The 16354-nt window shown below is 43.1% G+C and overlaps 1 protein-coding gene across 1 annotated transcript in view; it reads right to left on the reverse strand.

Moving 5' to 3' along the window:
* The window catches only part of LOC119646599, a 149322-nt gene extending 133339 nt beyond the window's left edge, over window positions 1-15983 (reverse strand). Inside the window, exon 1 of the mRNA XM_038047092.1 lies at window positions 15675-15983. Coding sequence (XP_037903020.1) covers window positions 15675-15798 — 124 coding nt within the window. The 5' untranslated portion in view covers window positions 15799-15983. The remainder of the gene's footprint in view (window positions 1-15674) is intronic.
* Window positions 15984-16354: the final 371 nt, after the last annotated feature.

Below are 16354 nucleotides of genomic sequence, written 5' to 3' on the forward strand. Positions count from 1 at the left end.
TTAAGCCGAGAAAGGCATCAGGCTGGTCTGCAAAAGCAGAAAGGCCGGTCATCCCCACAGATCACGTCCCCCACTCTCTTGTTGAAAATCATCCAGGGGTTATTCCGCCAGCAAGAGAGGGGCACCAACACATTCAGAGATATTTGAATGTGACGGTAATTCCTGCGGTAACCACGGACGTACTGTTGGATATCTGCAGCAAAATAGGTGACAACAAAGCTCCGAACGTGGACGGCATACCGAAAAGAGCCCCCAAGCTCGTCATAAAATCCAGACCGGACATATTCGCCGAATTGTTTAAAGCATATCGAAGGGATATTCCCTACAGCATGGAAGCGGCAAAAGCTGGTACTGGTGCCTAAGGCTGCTAAACCTCCAGTTGAACCATCCTCTTATAGACCCATATATCTTTTAGACACTATGGGGAAAATGTTGGTGCGGGTAATTTACTACAGATTACTCCCAATCGTCAAGAACCAAGGAGGCCTTTAAGATCAGCAGTATGGATTCCGCAAAGTCTAATCAACCATTGATGCCATCAAAATAATTACTGACTTGGCCGAAAATGCAATTAACGGAAGGGCCAGTACCAGCAAATATTGCATGGTGGTGACCCTGGACGTGAAGAATACATTTAATTCGGCCAATTGGAACCTTATACGAAAGTACTTGACAACTACTGGTGCTCCCACTTATCTCGGACACTCTAGTATGACACCGATGATGCATACAAGGAGTACGTCGTCTCCGCGGGTGTCCCACAAGGCTCCGTACTCGGCCCACTACTGTGGAACGCCATGCACAATGATGTAATTAATCTTCCGGTTCTGGGAGAGGTCACGGTGGTGGGTTACGCGATGATATAGCATTGGTTGTTGTCGCAAAGCATCTAAAAAATGCTGAGTTATACTTCTGCATGGCAATCAGTGCTAAAAAGGTCTGGTTAGAAAGCGCGGGACTGGCACTTGCGGCGAAAAAACGGTAGCGGTGCTCATCACAAAGCGCCGGAAATGAAACTACGCTCGAATTAGAATCGGCAATTACGTCATCCCTTCTAAGCATCCATCAAATACTTGGGAGTGACAATAGACACGTAGTTAAGTTTTAAACAACAGGTGCAATATGCTTGTGATTAGGGATCGAGGGGCGAGTATGCCCGCGGTAAGGATAATCCCGAACTTGGGAGGGCCACGGTTTACTTATAGGCTACTTATTCCTGGGGTAGTGAGCTCGATCTTGCTTTATGCCACCCCTATTTGGGGAAAGGTATTTCGCATGTCATGTAATGATCATAAATTGAGTTAAGTCTATAGGAAGACCTATTTATTTATTTTCTCGCTTCAGAACCGTCTCAGATGAGGCTGCATCCGTCATCTCCGAAATGATTCCAACTGACATCTTGGCAGGTGATATGACGAGTATATAAAATCTGAAGTCAGATGGCAGGAACCTTGGGACCACTCGATAGAAGACCGGTGGACACACAGACTGATCCCTATCATCAAGGAGTGGCGGGTGTGGCAATATGGAGACGGGGTGTGGGGAACATCTCCCAGACCTCTACAGGTTCAAATTGGTCAATTCGCCCAATTACCCAAACTGCACTGAAATACCTTAGGTGAAGCACTGATACCGGAAAATGTGCTGAGGAGAATGCTAACATCGCAGGAGGGTTTGGATGCAATCAACTCAATGATCGCATCAATCTAGGACAAACTGCGAAAAGCGGAAGAGGTGAGGAAGGCGCGGTTACGAACGTCGCGCATAGAAGATAGGAGAAAGAGATAAAATGAGCTAACTTCGCCGGTTGGCGGTTCCACGGAGCAGGGGGAAAGGAGTCGAGGATGGTTTTAGTGGGCAAAAATCCACCAATCTGGCGTGTCCTGGTCAGACTCTTTTGAAGATTTCCACGTCTCTATAAAAAAAAAGACAGGCAGACAGCCAGTAAACCAATTTTCATACACCGATTTTTGCACGAAAGCTTAAAAATCGATTCTGAACACCTCTTAATGTGGTGTCCCAATGGTTCAGTAATGCCCATTAATTCATGAACATAAAGGAAGTGATTTTCCCACAAGATGGACGTCGACCGCATACAGCTTTGACAATTTATAAGCACTTCACGAATGCTTGGACAGATTGAAACTCTCCCGACTAGAATGCTGTAGGGAATGTGTAATCCAGCTTGAAGGAGATTATATTCACATAGTCTTGATTCAAAAATAGGTACCATTTGCTTGAATGAATAAAGGATGAGTAGAACGCAATTTTAGGAAATGATCTAAAAAATTCGTACGAGGCTCCACGAAAAACTCAGGACAGCACACTCGTCACTAATCCCATATTAGGTAATATAAAGTGTATTCTTTTTAATAAAATTTACTTTCCTACTTTCGTGCAAATTTTATAGAAAAAAATAAAAGATCTAAAAACTTTTCGCCAACTTGGAGAAAACTAAAATTCTGAAAAAAGTGGAAATAATAGAAATAATCTTTACTATGTTTACTTAACTTTACTATCCTTTTGGAAAGCTTATTAAATTATAGCAAGTGGGAAACTATAAAATAGTTGATCAGGTGCACCCAGGAAAGCAATGATTTTATCAATTGAAAACAAGCTTACGTATTAATTATATTACATTAACTACCGAACCATTATCCAGAACAGCCCCCAACATAACTAACTCCTAATAATTGTTTCGAAATACAGACAATATGATACTTGTGTACATTCGCTCGTTTTATCGATGTGACCTCATAACAAGATACCATTCGAAAAACGAGAATGCCAGAGCCTTTATTCAATGAAGCCTCAATGACATCCGAAAATGGTTTATGACAACAATTTGATAGCAATATTTGATTTATTGTCACCTGAGCTGGCACAGTAAACAAACTCGTTTATTATCTAATATTTCCCGCAACGATGAAACGCAATATCAACTGACGCAGATTAATACTCTGGTGTTGTCCTTATTATGCATTAGTTTGAAATAATGTCGGGGCCCACATCAATTGAAATTGCGCTCGTCAAACAGACTTGGATACAGCCCTATCAGATGTAAACATTTGGTGGGATCCCCCTTCCGGGTCCCTTTCGGCGTGACGTCTGTTTTTCATGTAACAGATCTCATATAGCCATTCCTCCTTATGCGTACAGATATGTTTGTGTGTTTGAGGAAAAACTTGCAGAACAAACGATTCGCCTGCTTGAAGGAATTCATATTGACTCAGCAGGATTAGAAGCCAGCAGGCTAATTAAAATTCACAGGAAAATACCACTCAATCTGCCCCATAAGTGATTATCCTGTCATTTGCCGCTATTTTCATCCCCATCTGCAAATCATCCTAACCGCAAAACATGATTGAGGTACACTCAGCAAACCGTGCACTTAGAAGGATGCTCGTCGTCAGCTCTCCACCGAAACTGAATTATAAGCCAAAGCGAAACCGAGTAGAGTTGGAAAGTAATTACATTGCAAACAATAACCGAGAAAGTGTTAATTTAAAATGGTAATAAGACATTATCGACGTAATGAAAAGGCAGAAACCCAGCCAAGCGGAAAATGTTGTTTTTGTTTGACCCCGAGATTTCCCAGCACCATTTAATTGCCACGTACACCTCGCATCTTATATTTTTCCTAGGGATACCATGTCCTCAATGCCCAGCAGGCAGAGTAGCCTTTCACTTTCATATCCTAAGCCGACACCGTTTCGCCCAACCACCCGTTCTTTTGCACCCACCCTCCCTCCGTGTTCCGGGAACCTTTTTGCATCCGCTCCTTGAAGAATACATTCGAGTCCATGATCAATTGACCTTTTTCCTATTAAAGACTCATAGCCGCTAAGGAGATGGCCAGAACGTGCGCTTGAGCTTAGAAAGTAATCAATTTAATGGAGAAATTTCAGGATAACAGGAAGTGTTGCCATTCTGATGGCATTTAGGGGGGATTTGTTTGGATAATGTCAACTAATTGAAAAAATTAAATCTTGAATAGAAGGCGGCATCCGTGATGTCCTTGACTAGGGCTTAGCTTTTTTCCATCCTTCTTCATAATTTGGGCATCCATTTTCTTGTAAAATGAATTATTATAATATCATGGCAGAAAATAGGGAACTTCGTAAATTTCACTTCAAGATCTAGGCAACTTTTTTAGCATTTCAAAAAAATCCCATTATGAAGAAGAAAGATGGAGTTACGAATACTCGTACAAAAAAATACAGCTTTTGGAGCTTCCGAACATTTTCTACAGTCGAATACACTCAAACAGAAGCTGTTTAAATCCCGGAGTGGCCTATCCATGTGATGAGCGTTTAATTGAGGGATACTTTCCAACTTTTTGTGGCTCCAAACGTAAAATAATCCTTCAAAACATGGAAGAGGAGCTGTAATACGTCTAATTGTGTACAAGTCGCCTGAGTTGAAAGGAGCATATAAAGACGCATTTCCGCATTGTCAATCCATCGCAGATTTATAGGACTGGCTTCGTAATAACACAGAATATCTAGCTGGGTCGGAAAGAGAACCAGCTTCGAGTCTTTCTTTGTTACTAGAGAATATGGGAACCTGTGAAGAGTTGCCAAATCTCCCATCAGGCGCGTCCCTTCGTGCGGATGCGTTATGGGCATGCACATGCACCCATCAGGAAATGTGCGTTCATGGGCATGCCTATGCGCAGGCCGGACACGTGGAAGTAAACGCCCATCCTTGGCTATGGGAAGGACACCCAGAAATCAAACCAGATATGGAGGACGAGAAGGGTAGTTTTTTTACGGTGCAGGGCTTTGGGAACCCAGTACCGGCGGTTTTTGGGAGTGGGCAAGCGGACTCCCGGCTGTCGATATCCAACGACCGCAGTGCCTCAGTAGTGGGAAACTTGGCTACTTTGGCTTCTAATGCTATAAGAGATCTTAGTAGAGTGGAAATGATATCTACACCGGATCCTTTCCGAAAAAGCTCAAAACTTGGGAGGTCACCACTGAAGGCAACTTTACCATAGTTCAGAAAGGCCGAGACGAGGTCACATCACTAGAGGATATCTGTGCTGCGCTAAGGAAACAATTCAACCTTAACGACCTAGAAGACAGTGCCATCAAAAGGATGAAGAAGGCATATGGAGGTACACAGACCGCTATTATTAGCTTGCCGGTGGAATCAGGGATTAAACTGATTACCGCGGGCAAGGTAAGAATAGGTTGGGTCGTGTGTCGACTTAGGGAGCAAATATCTCTGAAGAGATGCTTCAGATGCCTCGTTTTCGGTCACTTTGTAGCAACATGTACTAGCGAGTACGATAGGTCGATAAGGTGCTTATCAAATACTGCACTAGAGACCCGCAATGCATGTTGTGTAAAGAGAAAACGGGAGTAGGTGACCGGCACGTTGCAGGTGGTGGCAGGTGCCCGGCATATAGGAAGGAGCTGAATCGTAAGGCTAAATGAGGTTGATACAAATCAACCTCAACCATTGCGAGGCAGCTCAAGACTTGTTTTCGCAAACCATTTGAGAATCGAATGTGGACGTGGCGATAATATAATAGAAAGACTCATCGGGAAACACGGCGATATAAGCATTTGGACGGCAAGGCATTCAAGAAACAATTGCATTTCCGGGAGCCGGCTTTGTACGGGGGGAAGTCAACAGCGCCCATATCTACAGATGCTAATCTCCTCTTCGTGCAACATTGGCACAATATGAGGAGATGCTAGACGGCTTGGTGTTGGGCACTAGAAACCACAGCCCCAAAATCATTGCCTTCGATTTCAACGCGTGAGCTTTAGACCGGGGAAGTCGAGTGACGAACACCAGGGGTCGAATCTTGCTTGAAACCTTCGCGAAACTGGATATCGTACTCACCAGCGTTGGATGCGTGTCCACCTTCCTAGTCAGAGGACTAGGCTCAATCGTCGATCCAACCTACCTCAGTACCTCGTTGGCGAGTGGAAAGGTCTGGCAGGTGTGTGAGCACTGTACCCACAGTGACCAGCAAGCCATACTTCTCGACATCAGGAATGGGGGAGGCAACAGTCGAGTGAACATCAAAAGCGGAAAACCAGGATAGCTGTGTGGCCCACCGAAGCTCTGGAGAAAGAGACGTTCTGACCCGAAGGGGCCGGCGCTGGAAAAAGTGAACCAGGTATGTCAACGGATAACTGTCTGCGAGCGGGGAAGCTTTGCTAAAGGACCAGAGGGAAGCCAGAACATCACCATCCGGAGAAAAAATACCGTGATCTTCGAAGTAGCCACACGGCAATGTAAGAGGAATTGCTACAAGTATTTGTGCCTTGAAGCAAATACGAACCCATGAGGCGCTGCTTATAAGGTTGTAATTAACAAGATTCGTGGACAAAAATTACCCCAAGTGATGTGCCCCCGACTGTTGTTCAAAATAATCAAAATCCTTTTCCCATAACAAGAAAAAAGTGGACCTCACCCAATGGTTCAACAGGACGTCACAATCCCCGGGGTGACCGAGGAGGAATTGGAGACAATAAGGCTCCCGAATCGGACGAGATTCCGAAAAAGCCCTGAAGTTGGCTGCTAAAATCAGACCCGCATGGTTCATAAGTGCATTTCAACCATGCATGGTTGAAGGAGCGTTTCCCGTTCTATGGAAGAAGCAGAGGTTGATTCTGCTATCGAAGCCCTAAAAACCACCTGGTGCACCCTGTTCACATCGCCCTATCTGTCTGTTAGACACTATGGGAAAGGTGTTAGAGAGGGTGATACACAACAGGCTGCTTCCGTTCGTCGAGCTAGCGGGAGGTCTATCGGAACGGCAGTATGAGTTTTATAGGGCGCGGTCCACGGTCGAAGCTATTATAACGGTCGCGGACCTGGCGCGGGAGGCATCTGCCGCTGGTAAGTGCTGCGCGGTGGTAACGCTAGATGTCAGGAATGCCTTTAACTCAGCCAACTGGAGTTGAATTAAGGGCACCCTGGCTAAACTGGGTGTCTCTGGTTACTAGATAATCGAGGGTTCGCTTTCGTAGAAACTTCCTTGGTACGAGACGGATGACGAACCGAAGGAATATATTGTGACAGCAGGTGTTCCCCAAGGCTCCGTACTGGGGTCCATGTAGTGGAGCATAATGTATGACGGAGTGCTCGGCCTTCGCGTGCCAAGAGCAACATTGATTGGTTTTACCGAATACCTGGCAGTGGTAGTAGTTGCGAAAGACCACCAAGGCGTGGAACTATAGGCAAGTGAAACCACTCATGCTAACAAAGCATGGCTCCAAATGGTGAAATTAGACCTGGCGGAAGATAAGATGAAGGCGGTTTTATTACCAATCGCAGGAAAAACAATACAGTCAAAATCCGAGGTCGAGATCGTTTCAAAATCAATCATTAGATATGGGGGGTCGATGCCAAGTTGAGCTTCAAGGGGCACCTGGACAATGCTCGCGAAAAGGCAGCATAGACTAGTTCATCTCTAGCAAGGATGATGCCAAATATTAGAAGGCCAAAATCTAGTCACCCGCTGCTTATCGCAGGGGTAGAGCAGGCCATGATTAATTAATTTTTGAATGGTAAATATGAATATTGAAAAGTTGATAAATGTCAAGAAAATAAAAAGAAGACTATGTCCCGTCTCTATGTAATGAGTGTATTTTTGCCTTCAGTGGATTTAAAGTAATTTGCAATTTAATTGAGCTCTCCAAAGTAACATGTCTGAAGTTAGTGAAAAGAAAGAGTTTTCATTAGACGTAAAATTTTATTGTATTTTAACGTCACCACTCACTGAAGCACATTGTCTAGTTCTGTCGGGTATTCCGAATAAAGACGCTCAAAGTGATATGTGGCTTTACCCAACAAGGTAGAACTACAAGGTTTTCCGATTCATATCAACAAGTTGTTAACGTACTATTATTAAATTTATTCGAGCTGATATCAAAATGGAATACATTTTGAGGATTAAATTTCATATAAGGGCATCGCCCTAAATTTTTTCAGATTTTTCGATTGGGTAGTTTCCGAAAATGAGTCTGGTATCACTTTAAGTTTGCACATTTTGAGCGCTCGCTTACCCATTATGCAATTTATGTGGAAACCATCGGCTTGTAAAAATATTAATTCAGTCCTTTTATTTGATACCCCACACAGGTATATTAGGTGATCAATTTTTTTGGTTCTTGTTATGGACACCGTCACACGGAATATCCAACGTCCAGCGCCCTACACACTGCATTATGCAGATGATGTTTTCCTAGCATCGGATATCAAAAATGATCTCGAGCAACTTGTTCAAAAATGGAATGATCGCCTCATGCAACACGGTCTCAGATTGAATTTAAACAAAACTGAATTTTTGACGACCGATCCCCGTGAAACAGACACAATCACTGTCAGCGGCAGTGATCTGCCCAGAACTGAGCGATTTAAATACCTCGGGTCGACGCTATCAGTCAATGGAGAACTGCGTTATGAAATTGCTTCATGCATTAACGCAACCTGGAAGAAGTGGCGTTCCACAACTGGTGTCCTTTGTGATCGACGTATCAACGAACGTCTCAAATCTAAAATTTACCGCAATGTCGTCCGTCCAGTCGCTCTCTATGGTTCTGAGTGTTGGCCGACCATAAAAGACAATGAACGGCGTCTTACGGTAATGGAGACGAAGATGCTACGTTCGACTAGTGGCGTCACACGTTTAGATCACATCCGAAATGAGGATATCCGCGATCGTTATGGGGTTGCACCGATCGTGGAAAAGTTGCGAGAGAGGCGTCTTCGATGGTATGGTCACGCAATTCGTGCAAACGAGAATTCACTTGCCAAGATTGGTCTGAACATCGAAGTCGATGGTAAACGACCAAAAGGTAGACCTAAGCAACGGTGACTTGATACGCTGGATGGGGATTTGAAGGCCTCGAGATTGCACCCAGATCAGGCATTCGATAGAGCCAAATGGCGAAGCCGATCACGACGAGCCGACCCCGCTTGCAAACGGGACAAAGGCTGAAGAAAAAGAAGAATTTTTTTGCATCCCCCTTCAAACTCCACGTAAATTTATGAAAGGGGGAATTGTTCCCAAATGTCTACCAAATTTCACTTCAATCGATAAAATGATTCCCTTGAAAGGAGTTGCTCTTTCGTCTGCTGGGAAAACTCGTAGATTTGGATTAGTCGCGGATCACGTGCTATGCACTAGAGCGTGGAAAAGCGAAAATGAAGGAAAATGGAAAACACACTTTCCTCTGTCAGACTGTCAGACTGGCTTTATGCAGCCCCCAAAAAGTTTTTCCAAAGTGCATTAGGAAGAATATGAACATGTATGCACAACACTCTTTCCATCGTTTTTAAAGATGTTGCTGATTCGCATATTCACGTACTTCTTCAGAAAGACCGTAACATCACCACCGAGCATGATCTCTCTAATCCCGTCAAACACTACACCACTGGGTCTCCTATCTTTTCTCAGGTGGATCCATTGCCACCGCGAAAGCGGGTATTTGCAGAGCTTTAGACAGCTGTTGGTCTTCGCCACTTCACATGGTCACTAAACCCAATGGAGACCTTGTGGCGATATCTACATAGCCAAACGATTCCAAATCAATATCCCAATCTAATCATCCACGGCTGCCGTATATTCTCCACTTTGGTTTTAGCAAGGGCATATCATCAAATCCCAAATCGAGTTCAATAAGGGTGAATTTCGAACTATGCAATGACGTGCCAGGCTTTCCGAGATTCATCCACCACTCTGCGTTGTGAAACCATCAAGATCCCGCCATCATTGATTTTCCAGCAATCGTAGTTCTTCATAGATTCAAGACCAACTCGAAATACACATTTAATTTCCTATCATCGGCTCAACATCTAGTATATACTGCGAGACTTTTGACAAGGGATCAAGGTCATATATTCCAGCCAATTTACTTAAAGAAGTATTTCTTGTACCAGATAGTGCATCATGGGCCAGAAGTGGAAAACTACAAATCATGTGAGGAAAGAAGTAGGCGCCTTCCTTCGGAGGTTAAGGTCAGGACTCTGAACGCCGGTATAATGACGCAAGATGACCCTTCTTGGTCGCGAGTCCTGAAGCTCGTTCTACTTGGCCTCCGGAAAGCTAATCGCAAGGAATTTGCTGCAAGAAACCGCATCCAAATAATCAAAAAAGTAAAGACGACTAACGGTTTAGTCTAAAGCGAATTTACAACGTTTAACACCTGCGAATGCTTTGGTCACTCTGCTCTCATGGTAGAAGTGAGATAGCGTTTTATGAGTTGCCTCTGCCCTAGATGAAATTATAATTCGTCTTCGTCTTTCCCTTTTGCGAAGAACTTACTTTTCAATTGTTCTTCTGGAACCACAACTATAGCTTGGCCAATTAAGCTGTTGAACCAACTGTTCCTATCCTGATTGCCGTAAGAAAGCCGACTTCATCAATCTTAACTTCATACTACGTAACACGAAATCAGTCCACTCAGGTGCGAATTTTCGATATGCCCGCATTGATGAAACGGAAACCAAATTTCCCAGGTTTCCATTTTGATCTCAAGTAATAGGCAACCAGGGGCACAATAGTTCTTTAAGGACGCGGTGCGACTTTTCCATAACATAATAATAGGCAACTGTTCTAATATTCAGCAATTTCGAGAACCAGACCATCCGATGATACACCTTTCGACTGTGATACTACACGGTTGGTGAATGCCATCTTTCCCTATTTCGCTATTCATTTAGGACCATACCTTGCTGCAAACCTTGCATGCAAATTCATTCATGTACAAAATTTACTTGCACCTTCAATTTTGTAAATTCGAAAGGAGCCAGCATTTAATCGTGCTGGATTTTCCTGTGAGGCTGAAGTGAAAATGCTTGACAATGCATGGATTGGTGAATGACCAAGGTTGACTCGACTTGACTACGAAAGCAATTTTGAATGCTGCCGGGAAGTTAAGTGAGGCTTCTCATTTGCCATTCGCTAGAGAATTTCACGATAATAAAGTAGCAATGAGTAGGAGGATACCCGAGGACCTTAGCAACTTACCGACCAGGAAGACCGAGAAGGTAACCCTCTAAAGAAAAAATGGAAAGGCTAATAGCGATTAGGACCCAAGTAGTAAAGGTGCTCCCAGGTCTGGCGCTTTCCAGTCCGAGACATGGTCGGTGGTTGTGAAAAATTTCAATAAAGAGGTCTCGTCAAAGAAGAGATTTTGTATAAAATGACTTCTGCACTGGAGGTAGGGTTAGCACGCCTTATGGTCTAGACGGGTGGTTCTACGTGTGCTCTCTGTAATGCAGTGGAACGAGATGAGGAAAAATCCCAAGTTTTCCGAGAAGGTTATAGCCCAGAAAATATGGCCAGACTGCTGCAATAGTGACACTTGCAAATGTGTGCCTTCTAGATGCGGCATGAATGGTTAGAGTTAATGCTTGCTAGTAAGTTCCATACTGCTCGTGCTCCTGCAGCTGAACTGCAGTAGAGTGACTATCGAGAAGCCTGATACCGGTGGTCAATGACTGCATCAAAAACTTGTTTCATGGAATGTGGTTGTTCACAAAGGCTAACGCGTTTAGATTTAGTCTGTGTTGGGAGCCTCTGTTGTGTGTATCTCAATCTCGGGGCCTCAAGGGTGGTGGTTTTGCACAAACACAGAACACAGAACACATACAGGACCCTCGCGTACCTGGCTAAATTGCTGGTCATGGACATGAATGCAATGTTTTCTTTGTGGAATTTTCGTATTTGCCACGACTGGCTTTGGCTTAGTCTACTGTCAAATGTATATAATCTTGAAAGCTCCTCAAACGTAAGTAATATTAATATTACATTTGTGAATGTTACAGCAAAGGCATTTGTCCGGTCATGAAAATTGTCAAATATATGTAGTATAAGTGCGCCATCAAGGGAACAAATGTCCAAATCAAAAAGGACGTGAGAATTGAACTAAGGTTAATCCAAAAAAGGATCCGTCCCGAAGCGATCATCATTTCAAGCACGAGTAGTATATCCTACGCAGACATACTAAGAAATATGAAAGATGACCCTAATCTCAAAGAAACGGGGGGGGGGGATGTAAGCAGGATCCGGAGAAACGAAAATAGGTATCTCATACAGGAGCTAAAGGGATCCGAAGATAACAAAACAGAAGGTTTCCGCAGCCAAGTCAAAAATTTACTGAGACAAACTGTTGAAGTACGTGCTCAAAAGCATGAGAACGCTATACGTCACCGATCATCACCGGACAATCGCAAGTTGGTCTGCGAAAGATATTGACGAGCAGCACACTATACCAGGCACATCCTTAGAGAGAGCTTCGATATCATGGAATGCGCTAAAGGCTAATGTTGTTGCCTAGACCTGTTAAGCTTCCTGGGAACTATGGGGAAAGTTCTAAAGTGAATAATCTATAACTGACTGCCCCCGGCTGTAGAGAGTCTAGGAAGCGTATCAAAGCGAGTTCCATATAGCCAGATCAACCGTCGGTATCACACTGATCACTGGCTTAGTTGAAAATATTATGTTCGGAATAGGTAGCACTAGCAAGTATTTCGCAGGGATTATCCTTGATGTACCAAATGCATTCAACTCGGTCAATTCGAATCTTATAAAAAGGTATTTGGCGGTGATTGGTGTAGTCAGTTATTAAACTGCGCTTGTCGACAGTTATTTCACAGACAGAAAGCTCCGGTGTGACAAAAACAATGGACCCAGGGAATACATTGTCTCCGCGGGTGTTCCACAGGGCTCTATTCTAGGATCACTATTGTGGAACATAATTTATGACAATGTCCTTAGCAACTCAGGTACTAGCAAGCTCAAAATATTGGGTTTCGCTCATGATAAAGTGGTAGTTGGTGTTGTAAAACATCTCGCGAGTATCCAGTCAGATTCATTGGAGCAATCACTGTCATAAAGATGTGGCTGAAAAATGCAGATTTCGCACTTTCGATAGACGGAACACAAGCAGTGCTTATGACCAAGTAGCGTAGGGGAACCTCTATGTAATCACAACAGAATGGGAAAGCACATCATACTTCAGAAGCTGCAATCAAATACTTTGGAGGGATTATAGATACAAAGTTGAATTTGAAGCAGCATTTACAACATGTTTACACTAACGCGTCCAATGTTAGCATGGCCCGGGCAAGGATAATGCCAAATGTAAGCTGCTTATTGCTAGAGTGCTCTACGCAGCGCCAGTTTTGGCCGCTGCACTACATTCCACATCCAATGCGCGGTTGATTAAAAGACTACTTTTAGAGTGCGCTGTCGTTTAAGAATCATCGCAAACTACGAGGTAGCTGGAATGATACCAATCGACGTTTTGGCCGACGAGACGACACGCATTTATCATGGACCCGATTTTTCCGCTAGCTGGCACGTGAAAAAAACGCCGAAAGAGAGAAATCGTTAACCAGTTGGCAACAGCGGTAGGAACGGACGGGAAAAGATCGAGGGACCCACAGCTTGATTACAAGCATCAGGGCGTGGACGCATGGTGAGATAAACTATGATCCGACACAATTTCTCACGGGACAAACCGGATGCCGTAAATATTTGCATAAGTTTGAAATAGACCACACACCCCACTATTCCAGAGGTGACGGTATTCCAGAGGACCCCGAATCTGTCATTTTCAATTGTCCTAGTTTTGCAGAGAAAACAAGGAGGCTGGAGGAGACATTAAGAGGAAAAGCAGTACTGGAAAGTCTAATTGGGAAAATGCTTGATTGCCAGGAAAACTGGGGGAGGGAACAAAGGGACAAGCTAGAACCATCTCCACCCTGTAACGCAATTCTTTGCGGTAGTTCCGGGGGGAAGAGGACGAGAGTTAGGGGGTGGTTTCAGTGTTTAAAAATCCCTTACACTAGAATATGTGTACCACTGCCTTTTGAAGAATTCCACCTCCGGAAAAAAAAAAACACAAACAGACAGACGGACAGACAGTAACTGAAGTGATTTTAATAAGGTTTTGTTCCACAAGAAATCTTAAAAGGAGCACTTAGCTAAAATCATCATCAACGAAGAAGATGTGCCACATGCGAATAAGGTAAAAGGTAAAAGTCCCAGTGGTTCTGGAGGGTAAGAGTCATACACTCTTACGTCAACCCTGAGATATGTGCCATGAAGGCTTCCACGTTTTAAAAAAAATTCAAATTCCAACGTTGGATCGAATAATCTAAAAAAAAATAATAAACCCTGAAAATGAAGAAATACCTGAAATAGGTGGAATCATTCAAACAGAAAGAATTTAGTAAATCTAGAAATGTCGCAACAGTTCAATAATTAACTGAAAAAATAGATCCGAGACCCATCAAAATTCACCCTTTTCAAAAGGTAATCCTAATCAGAACATTGTAATGGCAGGTTATTAGGATGAATCTATGAAGGAGTTCTTCTCCCTTATTATACTCAATCCACAAGAAAAAAAATATTAACGGATCAAGCAATCATTGAGGCAGATTAGAGAGGGAAAAGAATCGAATAATTAATGGAAAACCAATAGGATTAGGCAGTTATTATACACCGTGTTCATGTTCATTGTAAAATGCGTCAAGCCAGCTACCATTCCCATACCTTCAGGTTAAAAAATTAATACTGAAAAAGGACTCAACTCGACCCGGAACAAACCTACATAAATATGTCACCAATAAGAGAAAATACAGAAACAAAAAGAACAAAATATATTTCCAAACGGAATTCCTTCCCAAACTGTCCCAATCCAATTTACCAAATACAATATTCAGAATAGCATTAACCAGAGCTGAAAAAATAAAGCGCGGCACCGCCAACCCTAATTACTTAATTCCCAGGAAGAAAATCCTTCCGGCGCGACAGCAACCTGTTGCGTCTGCCTCATCAATGCCTCAACTGAGACTTGAGAGTAAATGGAAATGACGCTTTTCTGCCATTAACATGATTCCGCTCGTCAGGATTTCACCTGAATAGCTCATCTAATAAACATATTTTTCAACCATTCGTCAAGGAAGACTCTTGTCGCGTCAAAGTTAAATTAATCTCGGCAAAAATATGAGTATGGGACACGGGGATCTGAAATCGATTTTTCACATTGAAAATAAATCCAGAGCGATGAGTGGATGTGGTGTCTGAATGAGGACACGAATGACGGTGAGCAAGGTAACGTCGGATTTTGGCTTTGATTTTTTATATCGTTCTAATCAGGATCCTTGTTTGCTCACCCAGATTCTGTTTGCACATATGGTTATCTGCTGAATTTTTCATTGGGTCCTCATTCATTTTTATCGGGCCAGTTTGCAAGCATGTGAAGAGTCCTCAACAAAATCTCATTTTGATAAGCTCAAACAGCCTAAGGTGACCATTCAGACTTATCAGCATGATGGCATCTATAAAGGTGCGAAAGCAAATACCGAAAAGGGGCCTACAAGCATGATCCGACCGTTTCTGAAAGTGAACGCCTCCACCCTCAATATTCCTTATTTCCATCTATTTATCCGCCTTCTTGAAAGCGAAACCCAGATTACGCAGAGCAAGTGGAAAAAGAAAGCCCCCAGGATAAGTGTCGAGAGGAAAATTGGCAAACATCCTGTTCTACTTGACCCCGAGTCCCGACATTCTCCACTGGTATCTCCGAACCTGGCGATAAAATCCTATTTCCCATTCACGCCAACATAAATTCCACGAAAAGAAGAACCCATGTTAACATCCTCGAGCCTCATCCACTATACAACAACTTACTTACCTTTAGCATTGTTCAATTTCGATTCCTTGGTGCCAGCCAAAACAGACGTTGGAACGCAATTGGCCACCGCAAAGAAAACGCCAACAAGCGCGAGTGTCATCTGAACCTTCACAACTTTTTTCATGGTGGCTACGGGAACTTTGTCCTTTACCCGAAATAAACTTTCAACTTTACAAAAACGAAGCACAATTTTCACAATTGGGAACTATTTCACCACCTTGAGTTTTTGTACCACTTCGATGACCTTAGCTGGAGAGTCCTTCCAGGTAAACTACCTGTTGGTTGAATTCGATACGACTGAAGATAATCTGCAGGCGGTGTAGGCTTTTAATATCTTGTAGTACCCAAGGAAATACGTTATCATTTCGATAAGTTCTTTGAAGGGGGAAATAGGTACGGAATCTGCGCAACGCATCTGAAAAACACTAGGCAGGGCTACTAAAAACGGCATAGAATATCGCACCGGAGCAAGTTATTTGCAAGTGGTTTTACGCTTTATGAGAGTATTAACAGGACAACATTTATTTCGTTTTTATGAGCGGGATGTACCTCTTATTATTGTAAATTTCGAGTAATAAGAACAAACAATAAGTGTGAAAATCTTACAATTCATTTCGAAATTGACGCAATACATAAATACTTAGTTTTAGTAAAAAACGATTCTAATATTACCGACTTTA

This window comes from Hermetia illucens, chromosome 1, assembly GCF_905115235.1.
Source record: "Hermetia illucens chromosome 1, iHerIll2.2.curated.20191125, whole genome shotgun sequence".
Lineage (NCBI taxonomy): Eukaryota > Metazoa > Arthropoda > Insecta > Diptera > Stratiomyidae > Hermetia > Hermetia illucens.